This window comes from Heterobasidion irregulare, assembly GCF_000320585.1.
Source record: "Heterobasidion irregulare TC 32-1 unplaced genomic scaffold scaffold_01, whole genome shotgun sequence".
Lineage (NCBI taxonomy): Eukaryota > Fungi > Basidiomycota > Agaricomycetes > Russulales > Bondarzewiaceae > Heterobasidion > Heterobasidion irregulare.
Genome location: NW_009258197.1, coordinates 749,724 through 770,333, shown reverse-complemented (window position 1 = coordinate 770,333; position 20,610 = coordinate 749,724). Strand labels below are relative to the sequence as shown.

The 20,610-nt window shown below is 48.9% G+C and overlaps 6 protein-coding genes across 6 annotated transcripts; 3 read left to right on the top strand and 3 right to left on the bottom strand.

Moving 5' to 3' along the window:
• Positions 1-7: 7 nt before the first annotated feature.
• Positions 8-3,756, bottom strand: HETIRDRAFT_413081 (uncharacterized protein; the record flags this gene model as incomplete). Its single annotated transcript, XM_009542393.1, has 6 exons — positions 8-79; positions 130-478; positions 533-1,688; positions 1,744-2,110; positions 2,159-3,012; positions 3,063-3,756. 6 exons carry the CDS (start codon positions 3,754-3,756, stop codon positions 8-10), a joined length of 3,492 nt encoding a protein of 1,163 aa, XP_009540688.1.
• Positions 3,757-4,356: 600 nt separating this feature from the next.
• On the top strand, positions 4,357-8,972 carry HETIRDRAFT_447377 (uncharacterized protein; the record flags this gene model as incomplete). The annotated part of the gene is made up of 14 exons (XM_009542392.1): positions 4,357-4,419; positions 4,475-4,780; positions 4,831-5,950; positions 6,005-6,025; positions 6,077-6,348; positions 6,402-6,583; positions 6,642-6,819; positions 6,871-7,107; positions 7,164-7,457; positions 7,821-7,909; positions 7,960-8,083; positions 8,145-8,555; positions 8,632-8,771; positions 8,843-8,972. 14 exons carry the CDS (start codon positions 4,357-4,359, stop codon positions 8,970-8,972), a joined length of 3,567 nt encoding a protein of 1,188 aa, XP_009540687.1.
• A 45-nt stretch (positions 8,973-9,017) lies between these two features.
• Positions 9,018-9,740, bottom strand: HETIRDRAFT_406625 (uncharacterized protein). The gene has a single exon (XM_009542391.1). The coding sequence runs from the start codon at positions 9,541-9,543 to the stop codon at positions 9,070-9,072; it is 474 nt and encodes a 157-aa protein (XP_009540686.1). The 5' UTR covers positions 9,544-9,740; the 3' UTR covers positions 9,018-9,069.
• Positions 9,741-10,438: 698 nt separating this feature from the next.
• On the top strand, positions 10,439-11,376 carry HETIRDRAFT_406624 (uncharacterized protein). Its single transcript, XM_009542390.1, has 3 exons — positions 10,439-10,620; positions 10,722-11,191; positions 11,239-11,376. The coding sequence occupies exons 1-2, from the start codon at positions 10,518-10,520 to the stop codon at positions 10,850-10,852; spliced, it is 234 nt and encodes a 77-aa protein (XP_009540685.1). The 5' UTR covers positions 10,439-10,517; the 3' UTR covers positions 10,853-11,191; positions 11,239-11,376.
• Positions 11,377-11,525: 149 nt separating this feature from the next.
• On the top strand, positions 11,526-16,044 carry HETIRDRAFT_423795 (uncharacterized protein; the record flags this gene model as incomplete). The annotated part of the gene is made up of 18 exons (XM_009542389.1): positions 11,526-11,702; positions 11,752-12,109; positions 12,179-12,213; positions 12,242-12,382; positions 12,487-12,598; positions 12,885-12,973; positions 13,112-13,204; positions 13,467-13,788; positions 13,850-13,899; positions 13,960-14,239; positions 14,385-14,433; positions 14,533-14,610; positions 14,747-14,789; positions 14,843-14,880; positions 14,974-15,193; positions 15,248-15,608; positions 15,678-15,756; positions 15,933-16,044. The coding sequence occupies 18 exons, from the start codon at positions 11,526-11,528 to the stop codon at positions 16,042-16,044; spliced, it is 2,637 nt and encodes an 878-aa protein (XP_009540684.1).
• Positions 16,045-17,928: 1,884 nt separating this feature from the next.
• On the bottom strand, positions 17,929-20,314 carry HETIRDRAFT_305309 (uncharacterized protein; the record flags this gene model as incomplete). The annotated part of the gene is made up of 12 exons (XM_009542388.1): positions 17,929-17,985; positions 18,038-18,107; positions 18,170-18,345; positions 18,400-18,518; positions 18,655-18,790; positions 18,840-18,871; positions 18,924-19,196; positions 19,273-19,398; positions 19,474-19,572; positions 19,630-20,006; positions 20,056-20,197; positions 20,224-20,314. 12 exons carry the CDS (start codon positions 20,312-20,314, stop codon positions 17,929-17,931), a joined length of 1,698 nt encoding a protein of 565 aa, XP_009540683.1.
• Positions 20,315-20,610: the final 296 nt, after the last annotated feature.

The window sequence follows — 20,610 nt, the reverse complement described above, 5'->3', positions numbered from 1 at the left end:
AAAGTCCTCAACCGAACGTCTGACTCGACCTCGCACTCCGTTTGACCTTTGACAACCGCCACTCGTCCGGTTTCTCGTACTATAGGCATACGTCAGTCCATGCTCCATTAATCCATGGATTTGACATACCTTGTTGAAGAGAGGCTCGATCTTCTCCTGCCTCTTGCGTTTACTAATCTTATTGACATCGGCCACTTTGAAGAACTGGGGCGCCACCTCGACGAGCCACTTGGGCTCGATCGCCATCACGTTGTGACAGTACTCGCGCGTCGTGAGAATCAACTCGTGGTATATGCACCACTCTGGATTTCGGTTGAACAACGCTGATGAGGGATGGATGTAGACGGGGGTGCCTTCAACGAGCGTTTTGTATCCCTCTTGCGGGTCCTTCTTTGCCGCGTTTCGGAAGAACCCTGAGCAGATGGCGCGGCGGACGCGGTTGTAATCCTTTCCAGCAGACAGTATGTCGTGCTTGTATCTGAAATAAAGAGGTTAGCGTTGCCCAAGGTACTCCTGTACGACTGTGACATACCGGTCCATGATACCCAACAACTGTTTCCTGACATCCTGAGCTCTCCGCATGCTCCTCGCCTGTATAAAGTTCTCGTAACACCACGGGTTCGAGAAATTGCTCGCCTTCCACCCGTTATAGACCGCCAGCAGCGTCAGATGGTCCCCCTCCGGTTGATGGAACTTCGCCTTCTTTGAATCTGCCTGCCCTTGCTTCTCCTTCGGTCTATAAAACACGCTCTGCACAGAGAGCATGGCCACAATAGACAAGATTTCCTCCGAACATCCAAGTTCGACGGACGCGATCAGCATCTTGGCCTGTGGCGGCTCCATCGGGAAGTCGGCCATTTTGCGCCCAAGACGCGTGAGAAGTCCCTCGTCATCGAGCGCCGAGAGCGCATACAACGATTCAAGAGCGGTCAACATGGTCTGCGCCGGTGGAGGGTCCATAAAGTCGAAGCTCAGCAGGTCATTGACGCCCATGGCCTTCAGCATCAATATCGTGTGCGCCAAGTTTGTCCGCTGGATATCTGGGATGGAGTTGGGCATCATCTCGTTCCGGTACGCGGCCTCGGTGTATAGACGATAGCACTTCCCCGGGCCCGTGCGTCCAGCACGTCCAGATCGCTGACGTGCCTGAGCCTGCGAGATGGGCATGACGACGAGCGAATCCATACCGAGTCTCGGGTCGTACGCGTTCTGCTTGGAGAATCCAGGATCAACGACGTAGTAGATGCCCGGAATTGTCAAACTCGTCTCGGCCACGTTGGTTGCGATAACCACCTTACGTGCTCCAGGCGGCGTGGGCTCGAAAACTCGGGACTGGACCTCTGACGGAAGGGCGGAGTAGATAGGAAGAATGAGGAGTTCGGGCACTTTAGGCCCTAGCGCCTTCATTCGTTCGTAGAGAATCTCGCAAGCCGTGTCGATTTCCTCTTGACCTGTCAGAAAAAGTAAAACATCGCCAGGAGGTTCGGCCAAGTGGATTTGCATGATGGTGATAAGCGAAGCGTCAAGATAATCCGTCTCGGGCTCTTTCGTGTAGAGAATTTCGACAGGATATGTTCGACCAGGGATAGTGAAGATGGGGCAACCGAAGAAGTACTTCGAGAACTTCTCGGCATCAAGAGTCGCAGAAGTAACGATGAGTTTCAGGTCGGGTCGGCGCTTGATAGCCTCTAGAAGATAATATTAACAGTGTACTTTCAGATAGAGCAGGCAGGGTGAGCTTACTCTTCAGCAAGCCGAATAGGACATCAGTAGAGATAGTCCGCTCGTGGGCTTCATCCAACATGATGACAGAATATTGACTGACGTCCGGATCTATCAAGCACTCACGCTGCAACATACCATCCGTCATGTACTTGATCCGAGTTTCAGGACCGGTGCAGTCCTCAAAACGGATGGTATACCCAACCTCTTGGCCGAGGCGACAGCCAACCTCTTCTGCGACACGCTTCGCGACGGACATAGCTGCCACACGACGAGGTTGTGTACATCCAATCTTGCCCCGATCGGCAAAACCGTCTTCCGCAAGGTATTGCGTCATTTGGGTGGTCTTCCCGGATCCAGTGTCGCCGACAACGATCAATACCGGATGCTAAAAGGAGATGAGCAAGGTGTTGGATTTAAAAGTCGATGGACGTACGTCTCGAATTGCCTGCAGGAGAGGGTCACGCAACTTGTAAATTGGAAGTGATTTCCTCTGGTCCTGGATACTCAAGGAGGTGATCTCTCCAAATGTTGTGGATTTATTGAATGCCGAGGCCTTCCATCCTTGGCCATCTGCAGCCTTTTGGTCTCTCAAATTGCTCCGCAGGTCCTGCGCAAACACTCTGTCCGCCTCCTTCGCCATAGGGTCTAGCCAAGGAGCACTGAAATCTCGTGCTTCCGAGTCAGCCTGTTCGTTCGCCTCTTGCTGCCGTAGCTCGCGGCGCTCTTTGGCAAGTGAGGCTCCAGCGACTGCTGCTCGATTGAGTGACCCATCAGGTGCTTTGACAATCTTGACAGGGCTAAGATCAAGCGTCCGCTTGGTCTGACCGCGCAAGAAGGAAGGCTCGTCTTCTCTGACCTCAACATCCAATTCTTCCTCGACTTCTGCACGCATGACAGGATTGGTGAAGTCCTCGTCGAGCTCTGGATATTCTGATGCGTCGACGATACCGGACGAGATGAGTTGCTTTATCTCCCAGCGCTCCGGAGAGGTCAGGCGTTTAGCAGACCGAACAGGCTCATCTTTCATGTTCAACGGGACGGCATTCGCACCGGATGACGCGAGACTGGCACGTTGACGCTCCTCTTCGATAAGTTCGGCCTCGGATTTGATTCGAAGGTGTGGTGTTAAATCGCGTCCAGTCTTTTGATCCACGTCCTTTATGGAGAGTCCTATCCGATTACCAGCGACACTCATGACTTTGACCTTGACTTGCTGGCCACGGGTGAGAAGATCGGAAGCTGAATTCGCTCTAGCTCCGGTTTGTATACTGGAGATATGCACCAAGCCTAGATGCTCATGAAAACAGAACTGGGCACTGAGAAATATCAAGACGTACCTTCTGCCCTTGCAGCTAGGCCTTCGAGCTGAACGAACGCTCCAAAATCTTTCAAGCCTGAAACTTTGCCGTCATATATCTTGTATAACACCGGCTTCTCGTCCAATACCTTCCTCTCCCGACCATTCCTGCCCCTTCTATCATCTCTTCGATCGTTCCCTCGCCCTCTCGGAGGACTTGGACTGCGACGGGAAGGCGGTGACGGAGAATGGCGACGACGTTTCGGTGATGGTTCGTCGCGGCGTGGGGGTGATCGTGGTCTCTTCGCTGTAGTCTCAAACTGAGACATCATATTGTCAACCTCCTTCATTAAATCATCCTTCGTGAACGCGGGTTGCCACGTTTGATCTGCGAGAGCAAGGCCAGGAAAGAGACGCTTCTGCTTGTCCTGCTCTGACAGCTCCACATCTCCGTTGGCCTTCGCCTTGCCATTGGATTTGGCCGACTTTTTCTTGTGCTTGGGATGGAGCGTGAGGATGAGACGGTCCATGTTCTCGATGAACGACTCGGGGAAATCGGCCCCCGCATCCTTGAGCTTTTGTTTGAATTCGACTTGAGTTTTGGAGTGGTCGTGTAGCTCTATGACGAACTCGGCAAGGGTCTTGTCGTTGAGTCCGATATGGTTGTCGATTTCCTGTGTGATTTTGGAGACAAGAGAGAGAAATTCGAGGTTATAGAGGTCGTCTTCCGCCATGCTCAGATGAGGCAGTGGTCCAGGCGGCTGCGAGAGTCCGTGAACGTGATGAGTCAGCCCTTCTCGCGATTACCTTTGTCGCAGCTTTCTGGAACGAGTGACCTAAACACGGCACCGGTGATGCCACCGCCTCCATCGCGCCCACGACCCGTTGTAAAGTCTGGAAATGCGGGAAATTCTTCCAAGCCTAAGCCCAATAGCGAGCAGCAATCCACTTCAGCCGCCCCAAAGTCTTTGTTTCCTCCCAACGCCAAGACGCCGTTAAGTTTGCTCCACGAGAGGTGATAATCATTTTCGTATGTTCGCAGACGCCAGCCGTGAGCTTCGACGTTCATGCGTCTTCACGTCAGCGCGATCTGCATCGATTGTATCTCAGATCTCATATATCTTGTACTAGATGCAAAAAAAACAGCTGGGAAAAGCCTGTCATTGAGACTGTGAGTGCACGACCCATATTTCCTGGCAATGATCTTAAGTCTATCCTCGCACAGCGCAAGCATGGAAATGGGTGGTCATTCGTGGTTGTTCTCATACGCCTTGTCCACAAAAGAGGCTTTGATGGAGATCGAGAGACTGTCCGATTAGAACCTCATCCTCCATATGTTCGTCCTACAGTCCAAGAAGCGCAGCATTGGGGTGCTACTTACGCTCTCTATCGAGTTCGTCTGCATCTGTCCATCAGTAATAACTCCTATATTCCATTGATAATATACTCCAGTTCTGCAACGGGATCCAGTTGAACCGCATTCTCCCTCCAGGTCCACGTGAATACTGGAACGAGCTGGCTGCTGAACACAAGAACGTGGAAGAGCATCAAAAATGGATGTATGAATCAGATCCTTTTGCCGCTCGCAAGGCCGTAACTGAACGGCAAGAGAAAGCTTCGAAGAGGAGGGATGAAAGTCAGCAAGGTCAAAATGCGGGAGGTGGAAGCACCTTGAAAGTATCCAAAGAATTTTTGAACGCACCAGAAGTGAAGATGGCGACAGAACTTCGTGAATTAGTTGAAGATGCTATCAAAAAGGTTTGGCGATAGTGAGTCCGTTGAAAGGCTATTGATATTTGCCTCCATAGACGATCGCCCTCTACCCTGAAGCGGAGGATGCTGCACCACTCGTGCTCACAGAGACTCATTCTCCCGAATTGCTTGGACAGCTTGGACAGCTTGGCTTTAAAATAGCGCAAGCTCGAAATGCTGTCGCTTTCCTTTCGCAGCCATCCCCTCTCGCGTCAAAACTTCTACATTCTGCTAATCCTCTCGAAGCGTGCATCGAGTATCTAATATTACATGTCCCGGAATGTGACCTCCCACAGCGCTTCCTTCCTGCAGTCAACTCTTCTAACCCGTTCATCACGGCTACACACGGAGGTTCAGACGACCTGAAGAGACGTTGGATAGAGGAACGCGCCACCAAACAAGCAGGATTCCCCGCACACGTCGTACGTGAATGTCTAGAAGATGCACGGCTCATCGAAGATTGGGCGCTTTTAGTCACTGCTCTGAATCATTACCTTGTTGGAAAGGATTGGCTCACTGTATTTGAAGAACACCTGGACATCATAGAAGCGGAGCCGATAAGTACAGAGGAAGCCGAAGCCATCGGGGCTAGTTACGACGATGATTCAACTCTCACGATGCCGCTTTTCGTGGCGCCTATTCAGGTTCATTTCGTCATTCCCCCGACATATTCCTACAATAAGTCCACTCACCCGCCGCCAATATATCTCACCTCCAATTCCGTTCCTGCTTATGTCCGGCTTCACCTCCTGTCACAGCTGCACGAAGCCTTCGAGAGTGGGTTCATACAGAACACAGGTGAAGGTGTCTGCTTAGGTGTGATGCAAGTGCTGGAGGAGCAATGGGGACACGTCGAAGATCAGGGGCCTCCAGATATATCGATTGTTCTCCAGCACCTCATGCCAAAATCCACACTGTTCCTTCCTCTCGATGACGAATCTCCCCCTCAGACCGAGGCGGTAGAGGCTAAGCGAAGGGCAGGTAAAAGGGGAGGGCAGCGACGAAAAGAGCAACGAACAGACCATCAAATTTTACAAGAGTTTGAACTCATGCGTAAACAAAAGGCATACACGGACTTATATGCTCTTCGCAAGAAGCTTCCCGCTTATACTGCGAAAGAAGAGTTCTTAGGTTTACTCCAGAATTCTAGAGTCGTCATTGTTGTCGGCGAAACCGGTACGTATCTTAATGTCGGACCCTTCGGTCACAGTATTTGATTCAGTTCTGCAGGTTCCGGGAAAACGACTCAGTGTAGGTGACAAAATTGATTCCTGATCGTTGTCTATTGAATTTTGTCTCCAGTACCACAGTTCATTTTAGATGCTCTAATCCTGGAGGGTCAAGGATCGACTGCCAATATTCTGGTGACACAACCTCGGAGAATATCTGCCATATCTGTTGCTGCACGTGTCTCAACAGAACGTGTTGACGATGGTTCGGTTGGTTACACAATACGCGGAGAAAGCAAACAATCGGAAAAAACAAAACTTTTGTTTTGTACTACGGGGGTTGTTCTAAGAAGACTCGGCTCTGGTGATGGTCTGAAGGATGTCACGCACGTCATTGTCGACGAGGTATGTATTTGATTCTGGTGTCAAACATGGCAATTTTCATCAGCATACGGTAGGTCCACGAGCGATCGGTGGATGGAGATTTTTTACTACTAGAGCTCAAGGAACTATTGCATCATAATCCGACAATCAAGATCATTCTAATGTCCGCCACGATTAATCATGAGACTTTCGTGCAATATTTCAACGGTGCTCCGCTCTTGAGCATCCCAGGTTTCGCGCATCCTGTCACGGACAAGTCAGCTTTGCCTTACCATTTTGGGGGTTTGGGTCCTCAAATATGCATCATTTTCTAGGTATCTCGAGGATGTTCTACCTTTGATCAGGTACCGTCCCTCATCGTCGAAACGAGGTCAGAAACAAGACGAAGACGAGGAGCGCATGGAGCGCAATCAGTACAAGCTGGATGGACTAGATGAACAAACTGCTGCCGCTGTCCAGGCCATATCTCGCTCAGACAACATCGACTATCAAGTATGTGGGCAGTCACTACGTCAGCCGTAATCTGGCTAACCGCGCGACTAGCTTATAACTGCAGTAATCGACCACATCATGTCGAGTGCTCAGAAGAAGGGCGGCATCCTCATTTTCCTTCCAGGAGTTCAAGAGATCCGACAATGCATTGAGAGGTTGAAATCAACTTTGTCCAACGCGAACGTCGTGATCCTTCCTCTGCATGCGAATCTTTCCAGCAATGAACAGCGCACAGTCTTCGTCTCGACTTCCAAATGGAAGGTCGTTGTTGCAACCAACGTGGCCGAGGTCTGACAATGTCCTGTTGATCTCATTCGTCCTGCCTCAACTAACTTGCCCTTCAGACGTCCATCACCATCGATGACATCATCTATGTCGTCGACGTTGGAAAGGTTAAAGAAACGCGATACGACACCGACAGCGGATTGACGAAACTCGTCGAGACATGGGTCACTCGTGCTGCGGCTAGACAACGACGTGGTCGTGCAGGGCGAACGCAACCTGGCATATGTTACAAGCTGTACACACGCGCTCAAGAACAGAAGATGGCACGTTATCCGAGGCCTGAGATATTGCGCGTGCCCCTTGAGAGCATCTCGTTGACGGTGAAGGCAACACGGGAAAAACAGGACGTGAAGGTGATGCACTTGAGCTTATACAAGCATCGCTAGTATATTGACGAATTTACAATATATATATATATATATATATATATATAGGTATTCTTAAGGCGCGCAATAGACCCCCCTGATGTCGCCGCTTTGGACAACGCATGGCAAATTCTCAAAGAGCTTGGAGCAATTGATCAAGAAGGAGAACTGACGGCTCTTGGAAGACATATGGTGCGATTTCCTTACTACTCACTCCTCCCTCGTGCTCAATGGCTGTAGGCAACCATACCCCTTGATCTGAGGCTCGGAAAAGTTGGCTTATCCGTGATCTCTAAGACACATGCACTGACATACTATTCATAGATGTTGATCCTTGGCACCATATTTCAGTGTTTGGGGCCCATCCTTACCATTGCAGCATGTCTATCATCGAAGCCCGTCTTCATCAGCCCTATGGACAAGCGCGATGAAGCCAACCAGTAAATAATATTCGCATTCTACTCCGAATACTATCTTACGTCCCTTTCAGGGCTCGTGCTCGATTCGCTTTAGAAAAGAGCGATATCCTGACTGACGTTCATGCATATGATGAGTGTATGCGTCTTCGCTCTGAAGGACAGCCGTCCAGCGCTATCAAGACTTTCTGCGAGCAGGTCCGTATAATCACATCAATTGTCCACTGAAACTCTTTCTTACCGGTATTACTTCCATCAGAACTTCATCTCCTACTCCACTATTCGCGACATCACCGCCCTCCGACACGAACTCTTCAATTCCCTCACCTCGCTCTCCCTCGTCCCAGCCGCCTCCATGCCCGATACGCCTGCGCTTAATCTTCACAGCGGCGCGCCCTCTGTGCTAAAAGCGATCCTTCTCGCCGCATTCTACCCGCGCGTCTCACGCATCTCGCTCCCCAAAGGCGCAGTCAAATTTGATCAGGTCGCAGCAGGGACCGTCCCCCGGGAGAACACAGCGAAGGAGTTTAAGGCAGTTGACATGCGCGGAGAGCGCGTGTGGATCCACCCCGCGAGCGTGCTGTTCAGCGAGCACTCGTGGCGAAGCGGGATCGTCGTCTCCTTCCTCCGCGTTGCGACGGGCCGCGTCTTTCTCCGGGATGTTACCGAGGTATGTCTTCTTGCTCCTTCCTCCCCCTTTTGTTTTGTCTTTCGCAACCATATGGTGTGATGACGATATCGCTAAGGTACCTCTCTACGCGTTATTGCTTTTCGGCGGGAACATTGCGGTCAACCACATCGGCGGTGGACTGGTCATCGGCGGACGTGAGGGGACGATTAAGCTCCGCGCCTGGCCACGCATCGGGATCCTCGTGCAACAGCTGCGGTATGAATTTCTCTCCTTATACTATTCGAGTTCGCCCTGCTTATCCAGCTAACCCCATTGCCTGGTGGCAGGCGGCTGCTCGACGCACGTCTCATGCGCGCATTTGATGGGAACACACCATTGAGCATGGCGAAGGACGATCCCATAGTCGACTCCATGCTGGTGTTACTGTCCGGAGATGGGCTGGCATTATTGAATTGATGATCAGGTAGTTGTAGCTTGTCAATGGGAAGACATGCCACAAATAAAGTGAGAAAGGCGTTGAATTATTACTACAGTTGGATCGAACTTCAAACTGCTACGCAAGTTGCAGTGCCTCTCTCCAACGCTCCAAGACCCCAGGCGAATAGTCGCTCATGTCGTCGTTGAAAATATACATGACCTCACTTGACGAGGATGGCCGGGCGTATCGTGATGGAGGGGCCCCCTCCAGTGGGATAGCACGCCGAAGGAAAGAGGCCACATCCTCACGGCGGTACTCTTCGAACCGTACATAAAGCCCTACGGCTGTCATAACTGTAATCGCATCCAATTTGTACTCGTCTAAACCGAGACAAGCTTGGACTGAGGTCTGCCTCGTCGCCGACGCGTGGTTCATCGTCGCTATAACATCTTGCAACGAGCCTCCCAGTCGAAGAGGTTTGATCTCCACTATCAGGATAGGGTGACCGACGGAGGAAGGAATTGCGTTGACTGTTGAGTATGTGCCCTCGGCCTTGGGTTGCGAAAATATCATGAAGTCGGGGATACGTTCTTCATATTCGACGACCATTTTTTCAGGATTACGCGGTCGGTTTTGAGTGCGTGGAATATGCCCTAGATTGACCGAAATCGATAACACTGATTGACCTTGCTCTGCAATGGATAAACCTTCATGTTCGTCGTCTAATCGGGATGTTCTAGCAGATACGAGGCCGTGATCAGGTTCGGATGAAGCCGTGGCAGAAATTTCGGCTGAATGATCGTCAAAGGCAGACTCGATGGGGAATGCAGAGGCGTTGGCCAATGCTGAAACCCCGCGTTCCATTTCTGACGCAGATGAAGGCAAGGACTCGACCCACCCAGGTGAGATATTGGTGGACAAAGCAGCAGACAAGATGTTTCCAGGTGGAAGAGGGAGTAGAGGTGTGGAGTCGTCGGAGGCCAACGGTTGACGAGGGGCCGAAGACGGCCCTTGGCGCGGGGAGGACAGTGCGGCAACTTCTTCATGCGCTATAGCTTCTTCAAGTTGTCGACGGAAGGCCTGTTCGTCCTCGAGCAAGGCTACATCAAAGTTAAAGCGCTGCCTATCTCCTTTTTGGCTGTCTGTAACGATCTGAGAGCCGTCGTGCTCGTTCATAATGGGAATGTGTACGATTGGAGCAGCTAGTGTTGGATCGCCGGCGATATGGCTGATAGGGTCATTCGTAGCAGCAGCCTTATTGGTGCTATCATGGCTGATGTTGGTCGCTGGAACAACTGACGCACTATCAGCGACGAAGCTTTTGTCGGGATCCCAGTCGGCAGCTATGCTCCATTGTTCCGTATTAGGGTCTGGCCGATATATAAGATCAGCTGTTTCCCTTGCACGAGAATATGAAGGTTCAACGCACGAGAGCGATATGTTCTGCGCTTGACTCTGCCTTGAGGGATCAGGGAGAGCAATCGCTTCTGGGTGCCGCGCGTGAGGGGTAAAGACAAACTGAAGTGCCTCAGAACGTCGCCATAGAACGCATACCATGGCCACTCTGGAATGGTATTGGTGCGATGGTGGATGCCTTTGATAAAACTTATGAGAGTGTGAAGGTCCTTGATATGGTCTTGCCTGGTCACAATAGTAGATGGCGCGGGTGCATTCAACGGCATGTCACTAAGAGGGAAGCACGATCAGCGTTAGAATTCATGCTAACATTCGGGATCCAAGGCTTCCAATAACTGAATGCAACCTGATGAGAAATAATTGACACCCACAGGATGGAGAAGGCAGGGATATCGACTTGAGCAAGCAGACCCGCCATGTTGTCAGGAGTGGAGATGATGTCTCAGTGTTCTATAAAGTCCAACCATTATATACAGCGACTGCTCTCCAGTGCCACCTATAGAGTGCTGAGCCGGGCTCGAAGCCATTGCCATCCATGACATAAAGGTATCCTTGGCACATCTGATAAAGCTGCGCTTGCAATCTTCTGAGACAAAGGGAGTACGTAACTTGCGCCATAGTAAAGATGGCTAATTCTCAAACAGCCACCAGTCACTGCCAATTTTGACCAGTGCCGGTGGAGAAGCTGGCTGCTGCTCGAATGATAAGCAGCGGCAAAAGATGGACGTACTAAGCTGAGCCGTAACAAAGATGGCTCTTTCCCGAAAAGCATAGGCTTGTCGGCTACTGCAATGATCCAAACCAATTTCATTGGCATGATCAATGCCGTGTTGAAACTTGACTGTTCATGTGTCTTTAACTGCCCATATGTCCAACAATGAAGCTCACCCACTGCGAGACAGCATATAACATCGCCTCGTGTACCATTGCGTCGTTGCCCAGCACATCGAGATCTGAGAATTGATGATCTGCTAACTGAGCAGCAGCAAACAAGACGGATCGATAACTATCGATAATGACGATGGCAAAGATGGCAAGCGGTAGCAACACATGTCAATTCAGTCCTATTTTGTTATGTTCAAAAATCACGTGAACCTAGACGAACTCTATAAGAACTTCGAAGTTCGAACCGCTCTTGCTCAGTTGCTGAAGCCATCATACTACGCATCATCAATATGAAGACCCTCCCCAACCCCGACATCACCATCACTCCAGCACTTCAGGTCGAGCATGTTCAAAAGGCATCTGCGACCCCGTCGATCTCTCTACCGAAGCACATCGTACACGCGTTCAGAGAGGTCCCGAAGGAGATACAACCTCGATGGAGTGACTCAGACCCCATACACGCCAGTGTCTCTTCCATCATCGACGGTTGCGACTCATCATCTCTGCCTTTCTTAGACCAGGGAAGAAGTGGCAAAGGTCCCGCCTCTGTCCAAGCTTCCTAACGCACTTTTGCCACAGGATGCCATGGCGTTACCGCCTTATCTGCACTACGGCCTCCCTATGACGCTTGAGCAGATCACTTCTTTTGTTCAGTCGCGTGATCCAAATGTGCAAATCTTTGCCGACCATGGACAGCTCAGCAACAAAGCCGAGCAACTGGTTGCAGACTGTTTCACTGAGGAAATCGGGCTACCAGTATATCTGGAGCGCGTGTTGAATGCACCTGACACCCTTTTCATTCTGTGCCTCCTCGATAATTATATTGTCAAGGCTTTATATCAACGCGAGGAGATGCCTAAGAAAGAACACATTCGTGCGTTGCGTTGCTTACGGTGTGGTGATTGTAGTAACTCACGTTGGTCAATGATCTAACCAATTCTAGGACGCATGCAGAAAGCTCTCGGAGTGGATCCTCAGGTTCTGCCGCTGTGGTACATTGCTACAGCATACTACGAGTGGCAGTACCGTTGATCAGTTTTCCGATGATTTGCCCTTTCCATTCCTTCATTACAACGTGATCACTGCATGGCCCACTACCTGCGTGCCTGGTGAGGCAATGCTGGACGGGGTGGTAGGGGGCAGCCGAGTTAGTACTGAAGCTCGTCGAAGCTTGTAAGATTCATTGTGGCAGAGTTTGACATTCGATTCTACTTTACCTATTGAGTACCCCGCCGCTACATCTGAAGGTAGCCACGTGTGCCAAGCTTCCGGGAGGTGAAAGGCATGCGAACGCTTGAGCAGAGTTTGAGCAGGGTGATCGAGAAAGACGTTGTAACAGAGGTAGTCTCCATTGCTAACCCTAGTGCGCAGAATATAGTTGTTCTACACACTTTCAGAAAGTCCTAATGTGCTGGACGGCTGCCCTTGGGCCTTCAAATCTTCACATGCACTCTCTATATGCATGAACACCAGGTAGGGAGATGCTCAGGTCTCAGTCAGGGACCAGAGTAGCATGGGAATTTTGAAGCCATGGAGTTGAAACTCGTCGCAGTGGCCGGACACACCGCCGCGAGGCTGGGTCTGTAATCTGTATCGCTTACTTCAACTGTCCGCCTAATCTTCTTTGACCGCTGTCTACTTTCCCTAAGACTCCGTCGTCAACACTACCGCCAGTGGTATCGTGCCCGAGCCTCATACAGCTTTGAACTCTGATCTCTTGGTAGCGGACGACTGCCTGGTGCGCGACTCATTCACACGTTCAACAGGAACACGTTACTGAGCACAGCGAGTGTCCAAGGACGATGAAGGCTTTTTGGCGAGAGTTTATTTGCACTGTTTTCTGAAGATGGGCTCACAATATTGTAACAATTGACAGGTACTCAAAACCCGCCGTTCTGTGCCAACGTTCTCAAAGATTGCCCAAGACAAGAAGGCATATCATTCAGGTCTTCTTGAGGAAATCCATGATGTCATATTTCACTTGCTCTGAGTAGGATAGAAACAAATCAAGAGTACCGCAGCGGCTTTATACTAGAACAAGGTCTATACGCGGTGGTACCCGCGGTGCAGTAGGGTGATTTATGGTTATCCGCACAGTTGACACGGGATGACCATGCATCAAATTTGCCATGTACGCTGAACGTCGACGTCATGAGGAGACTTCAAGGTTTGAGTGCTGAGCAATGAGTACAGTGTAAGTACCCAGCTCAATCGCTCCTTCTTCGGCACAGAAATCCATACTCATCAAGCCTCTTAAATTCCAACATCACTACACTCCAGCGCCTCTCGTCGAGGACAGCGTGGAAAGGCATTTACTACTCAATATTCTCTACCGGAGCATATCGGACGCACCCTCAATCAAAGACGAGGATGGCAAAGCTCCGCCAAACTTCGCTAAATGGTGGCACATGTCGAACCTTGGGGACCAAAGTCTGAGCACATTGGCAACTTCATCACTCTCCTCTTCAGGCGCCATCACTTGGATATCTGTCATCAGTATGGCGATCCTGTTCATTCCCGAAATCATCACTCCAGCGCTTTCTGTAGAGGACAGTTGAAGAATATCTACGACACCGTCTTTCTCTACTAAAATTTATCATACACGCCTTCAGAGGCGTTCCGAAAGAGCTTCACCCTCGATGGAGTGACGCAAACCCTATAATTGTTAGTATTTCCTTGCCCATCAACTGCTGCGATTGATCGTCATCACCATGTCGCTTATAGACGGAAGAAGAACTGGCGATGGTTCTGCCTATGTCTAAGCTTCCTTGCATACTTTTGCCCAGGAATGAGATCCCATCGCCGCCATGTTTGCAATACGGTCTCCCCATCACGCTTAAACAGATCTTTTCCCTTCGCAATCCAAACACGCAGGTCATCAACAAGTCTGGATCATCCAGTTGCCAAGCCGGAAGACTATTCGTAGACCGTCTTACTGCGGAAATTGGTCTAACAGTATATTTGCAGCGTGTGGTGAACGGGCCTGGAACACCTTTTGTTGTATGTATGCTCGACAATTATTGCATCAAGAGATGTATCGAATGCAAGATGCCTAGAGAAGAGCATATATGTTCGTGGCCGTTGTCTTGGTGTTGTGGTTATAGGAGCTGACTGTCTTCATAATAATATCATAATAATACCATCACTAGGTCGGCTGCAAAAGGCTCTCGGGGTGAATCCCAAGATCTTGTCGATGTGGTACATCACTGGAGCATACAACAAATAAGAATATCGATGACTAGCTTCAAAGTGATCGCTCTTCATCATCCTTTTATGTGTTGATATTTCTTCTCACAGCCTGCAAGCATTCTTGCATAACACAGCCTTTACCTTCAAGCTTCAAGCTCTGAGTCCGATCCTTATGTCGCTTTTGTAGTAGTTGGATAATGCTTCCTCGTTGCATGGCTCTGTTGTGACTTTCCCTCTCCGTGTTGCTTCAAACTTGCGGCCTGCTGGCAGGTGGTTGCTCTCTCAAGGCCCTGTCTACGCTATCGTCTGAGGGTGCATGAAGCCCGGTGTTCTTATGTGGGCTTGCTTCACAAAGTGCACTCGACGTAAGTAGGATAGTTTTTAAGCAGGAGACGAACCATGATATACAAATCATTAGAACATGGCGGTGGCATCTCAGCCTCAGTGCACGCAGTGGTACGCGTGTAATATCTGACTCATCGGCTTTCAAATATTGTGGCAAAGCTTTGCCAAATTTTAATTTTGCCGTGTTGACCATTGACCACCCAGTCACCTTGGTCACTCTCTTTTGGGCGTGAAAGCCTTCATACTCACCAACAGCATGTCGACCTCCACTGTTCTTGATATTACCATCACTCCAGCACATCCTGTCGAGGACAGCCAGACGGCATCGACAACTCAGTCTTCTTTACCAGAACCAATAGTACAAGCATTTAGAAAGGTGCCAAAAGAGATTCACCCTCGGTGGAGTGACTCAGATCCCTTCTACGTGCGTGTCTATTGTTCCGTCGACGATGATGACTTATCATCCTTGCCATTCCAGACGAGAGAAGAAGTGGCAAAGGTTCCGCCTATGTCCAAACTCCCTCGTGCTCTATTGCCCTTGCATAAATATGCATCCCCGCCATATCTGCACTATGGGTTTCTTCTCACGTTTGATCAAATAACCTCATTCGTTCATTCTCGCGACCCAAGCATACCAATCACTACCGATCTTGGACTTCTCAGTATCAAAACTGACGACTTCGTTGAGAAATGCCTTACTGAGATCGTCGGCCTGCCAATATATTTAGAGCGTGCGCTGAATGCGCCTGACACTTCGTATATCATCGCGTGCTTGGTTGACAATTATTCTATCCAGTCATCCATGAGGCACAACAAGATACCAAAGGAAAAACACATACGTTCGTCACCTCGTTTTTGGTGTCGCGATTTCAGTTGTTGACTTTCCCTATCAATTCTACCACCGCTAGGTCAGGTGCAAAAAGCTTTTGGGATAGATTCCAAAGTTCTGCCGATGTGGTACATTGCTGGAGGTGCCTACCAATGGCGGTACTTTTGACTGGTCAAACCCAATGACTTGCTTGTTCCTCTGTAACGTAAATCCATAATTTTCCTTGTCCGAATGCCGCCCTTCTCAGGGAATGTTGCATTGACACAACTGAGAGTGATCCCCCACGACTAGCGGCTTGTAGTCACCATAATTGAATATTTAAATTAATTTCTAGTGCACCAGACCATGTGGACGCATACAGAATACGGTTGTTGATCCAACAGACCAGAGCACAAGCGCTCAAGGTTAGATCAACACTATCTGATTTGATGGGGAGCTTTAGTTGAAGCAGTCAAGTAGCCCACTAGAAGCCCAGAGAAGTGACCTGTAACTTACCATACCACAACCTACAATGCCATCTTGGGTGTTGACCTCACCTAGAGATCTGTCCAGATGCCCATGCATTGTCGTCCACTCAGATAGAAATGTGAAATAAATTGTCAAGCCATTCTGCTATAATGATCCCTTCCGAGCTTTGACCAGCTTTAATGGCAACTTGACCACCCCATACTATCCTCCTCGACAGCAGACATACAAGTGGTGTGCCATACAGTGATCATATGTTAGTAAAGGAATGGGTAAACCATCAAGAGACTAGTCAAAGTACTGCCACTGGTAGTATGCTGCAACAATGTACCACAGTGGCAGAACCTTGGAATTGACACCAAGAGCTTTCTGCATGCATCCTGATGTTGATAGGATCAATGAACAATGTGAGCCCCCACATCTAACACCAAAAGCAAGGCAACAAATGAATATGTTCCTTCTTAGGCATCTCCTCATATTGGAATAAAGCCTTGCCAATATAATTATTAAGTAGGCACAGAATGAAATGAGTGTCAGGTGCATTCAGCACATGCTCCAGATATACTGGTAGGCCGATTTCCTCCATGAAACAGTCTGCAACCAGTTTCTCAACTTTGTTGCTGAGCTGTCCATGGTCAGCAAAGATTTGTATACTTGAATCATGTGACTGATTTGGACGAGGATCACAAGTGCATACATAATTATGAATTTAAGGAGAGACATCATGTTTCTTCCCAGCTTTGCAAAGGCTAAGGCTGTCATTTCCTAGTTCTTTGATGGCTACTAGGTTTGAGGTTTATGCTTATTGCCACCCTGCAGGGTTGGTGTGGAGAACTGTTGTGAGACAAGGGTATGACCTTGGGTAAACATAGGAGTGGGGGAAAGTTTGTGACTTAGGAGGCTGTAGGTTCAGTATAGTCTGTGGCATGGTTGAGGAAGGGAGACAGTGGGGACAATGTTTGGACATGACTTGTTGGGATGCTGGCTGGTTGCTGGTGGAACTATGTGTGGAGAATGAATTTGCACTCCCCTTCTTCGATGCTCTATTTCCGAATGTCACACTTGATACCTTGTATTTTCATACGAGTGCAACAATACCCCATGCATTTTCTTCACATACCAGAACCAATATATATGGGCTACACTAGACTACATAAAAAAAATTGGATCATCAGGATCCTTCCTCGCATGCTCCGACTCATCCGAGGCGTGACATTGAGCTCGGAAAGGCACATTTTCAACATTTAGGAATGTAAATCACCTTTAAAAAATCTCAAAGTTTCAGAAACCAAGTCTACACTATTGAACGGTTTATGGTCAAAATATTGAGGTTGATATGTCGAGCAATGAGCGAGAAACACAGACTGTCCGAACATCGGTATTGTCCGAACATAGGGCCAGTGATAGTTTTGTGATTTGGATGTACATCAGCAAACTGGGAGGCGTCTGTCCGAAGCTGGACAGACAATGCCAGAGCCCCAGACACCTTCAGCGAGTCCCCAATTATACAGACACAGTGTCTGCTGGACTGATGCTTGCCGGAGCTGCCTAGACACTGTCCAGCTGCTAATATTTTGGTGCTCCGAACAAAAAAAGTATCTTGACAGCCTCTGAGCAGCTCTGACTAGTTTAGAGGCTCTTGTCAGATGTTTCCGGTAGCAGATACTACACCCCGACAGAATTTGTAGAATATGAAAAATCTCGTGAAATTTGACCAAAAACTGTATATATTTGTCGCATTTGAACACCGAACAATGAGATCAAAACGGCAGTAATCAACAGTCTAGAATTAGTGAAGTAATTGTGAGGTGGTATTACGGAAGGAGAGAGGTTATAAAATGAATGATATGGGACAGCGAGTGACATTAGGCAGGGCGGAAGGATGATGTCATAGAGAAGAAAGAATTAATCATTGATATGGTCTAAAACGGAGCATCGTTAGACAGGAACAAAACGGAAATAAGGAGTACAGACAGTGGTGGCCCAGGGATGCCAAAGTCTAGCTTGAGTCCATAGTTGGTTCGGCCAGACTTCCGTTGAGCCGCTGTAACAACTTCTGGGCTTTTGAAAAATCAGAATAAGAATAATGATTAGCTCCACACTCACAGTCCCTTTGTTGCCCATCGCTGACACATGCACTGGTATGTGGGTCCGAATGTCGGGTGGGCCTTCAAAGTTTGAATGAGTCCTACGATTGCACCGAAGTCTTTTTCATATGCTTCTTTCGAGAAGTCGATAGTCTTGTGTATGCCGCCCTCCCATTCCTCCAGACAGTTCTTGATCTATTTGCATAGATATTAGTACATTAGTGATACAGACATGGGAGGAAACCTTACGACACAGATTAGTAGAGCCATTGTCCTATCCGGAACAACATCTTTGTATGTTTCTGGAAACAGGATACCCAAAGATTTCTTGTCGAAGTAGAAGAATGTGTGGCACAACAACATAATTGCTGGATGCCCGAGGTTTAGGATCATGCCCTGAAAATACATTTAGCTTATGGTGTACGACACAAACGTCACTCACATTTGTGTTGCAAGGGCCATGCATGAACTTCCCATCAGTAAGTAACTCAACAACCCGCGCACGAATGCGAGCTTGATATCCGGCAGCGTCCAAGTTCTCAGCAAGGTCGGAGGCAGAGAGGAGATTGTAGGATGTCTGTACAATCAAGCGTGCAATACGCTTGAGCTCACCTCGGAATGTTGACCCATCCTCATGAACCTGATAAACTATAAGAATCAGTAGTATAGCGTATGTGACCAAAACATACTCCTTTAATCATATCGTGATCCAGCAGCTGACCTGCAATGTCGAATATGATAAGCAGATAAGAGATTCACGAGACTACACTAACCTGGTGGCAATAGCTGTACCCTGAAGTTCTGGGTATACTCTGCGACCACTTCATATATAGATGCCGTCGAATGCCTTAGAGAAGTCTCGTATTCAGGGAATGGGTCGATGGATGCCAGCCATTTACGGTGCCTTAGGCGAGCCTGAACAATTACGTAGCGCCAGTGCGATGGAAGGGATCCGAGTTTCTTCAAGTCTCTAGGGTCAATATCTATGGCCGATTTTTTGCGTGGGTGATTGCGCTGGCGCGTGTTGATTTGAAGTGATGAATGAGCTCAATGAAAAGATCATTAGCAAGCAGTTACATAGAAACGAAGGAACATACAAATTCTGCCTGCGACAGGCATTACCGATGGTGTCGACATCCTTGTAGCGACTTGGGTAAGTTGATTGACATCTGGCGCTCTTGGTGTGCCGTTCCGGCGCTGATGCTCGTGAAGTATATCGGTGGGCTGCAGCTGTCGTGTCTGAGGTGCCTAAAGCAAAGTAATCAGCACGAAAAAGAATCAAATAAACAAAATTGCAGACCAGTTGGGATGTAATTATCTCACGCAAAACCCCACCGCCACGTTCTGTGACCACAGCATCAGTATGTGAAGCTTGATGAGAGTGCTGGAGGCTGCGTTGCGATCCACACGTCTGCTGGTTATCTGCATCATAATTATCATGGCCGTAGTTTCAAGATAGTTATAGCCAAAGAAACTCACTATTAGTGTTCGTTTTCCGACCATCATCCTCAGACTCTGAACCCTCCATTTCCTGCTGGTTCTCCTCAATATCTTGAAGGTGATCTTCGGTATCCTCATCCTCGATCTCGTCCTCATCCTCAATTTCATCCTTACCCTCAATTTCGTCCTCACCCTCAATCTCGTCCTCGTCATCCTTGTCATCCTCATTAAACTCTTCGATACTATCATCCGAGGCTTCACTGTCTTCGTCTGTATGCCTAGAGTTCACAGGTTGCACCGGTAGATTTGGCGGCCTCTGAATCGGAACAGGTATGGAGCACGGTGCAGGAACAAATGCACCGGCATTATATGCCGGAGTTCTTGCAGCGTAGGTCGAAGGAAGTGAGTCAACGTGGCTAGAAATTGCACCATGAGTATGCTATTATGATAGAAACAACGACAGACCTCTGTGCCTCTTTGCCATTACTTGAATAGGCTGGTTGAGGTTGAGGTTGAGGTTGAGGTTGAGGTTGAGGCTGAAGTGTTGTAGAAGGGGAAGGTCCTCTAGATGTGGCGAGTTGACGATGATGAGGCATTGCTTGAAGACCTATCAAATAGGGATCAATCTGTGACATATGAACTGAGCTCGAAGGGAGGGCGCTTCGCAAGGCAGGAAATTCGGGAGGAAATCCAAACCCGGGCGGAGGGCCAAGCGCTCTGTCATCAGCAGGGATCCGAATGGGAACTGGTGCTGGTACAGTATGGGTAACTAGAGGGTTTGGAATCTCCTGGCCTGTAACAGGTCCCAGAATAGACTGAAATACAGCATTTATCGCAAATTCGTGAACGATAGATGACGAGCTTACTTTTTTCTGGCGGTGCTTTCGCTTTGCTGGTGGTGGAGCCATTGGATTTTCGGCAATCCTCTCTGTGTCGTCTAGGCCTTCGGGAAATGTATGACGGCTCACTCGACGACGCTTCGGCACAAGGAGAGCTTCTTCAATATGTTCTCGTTGGAGA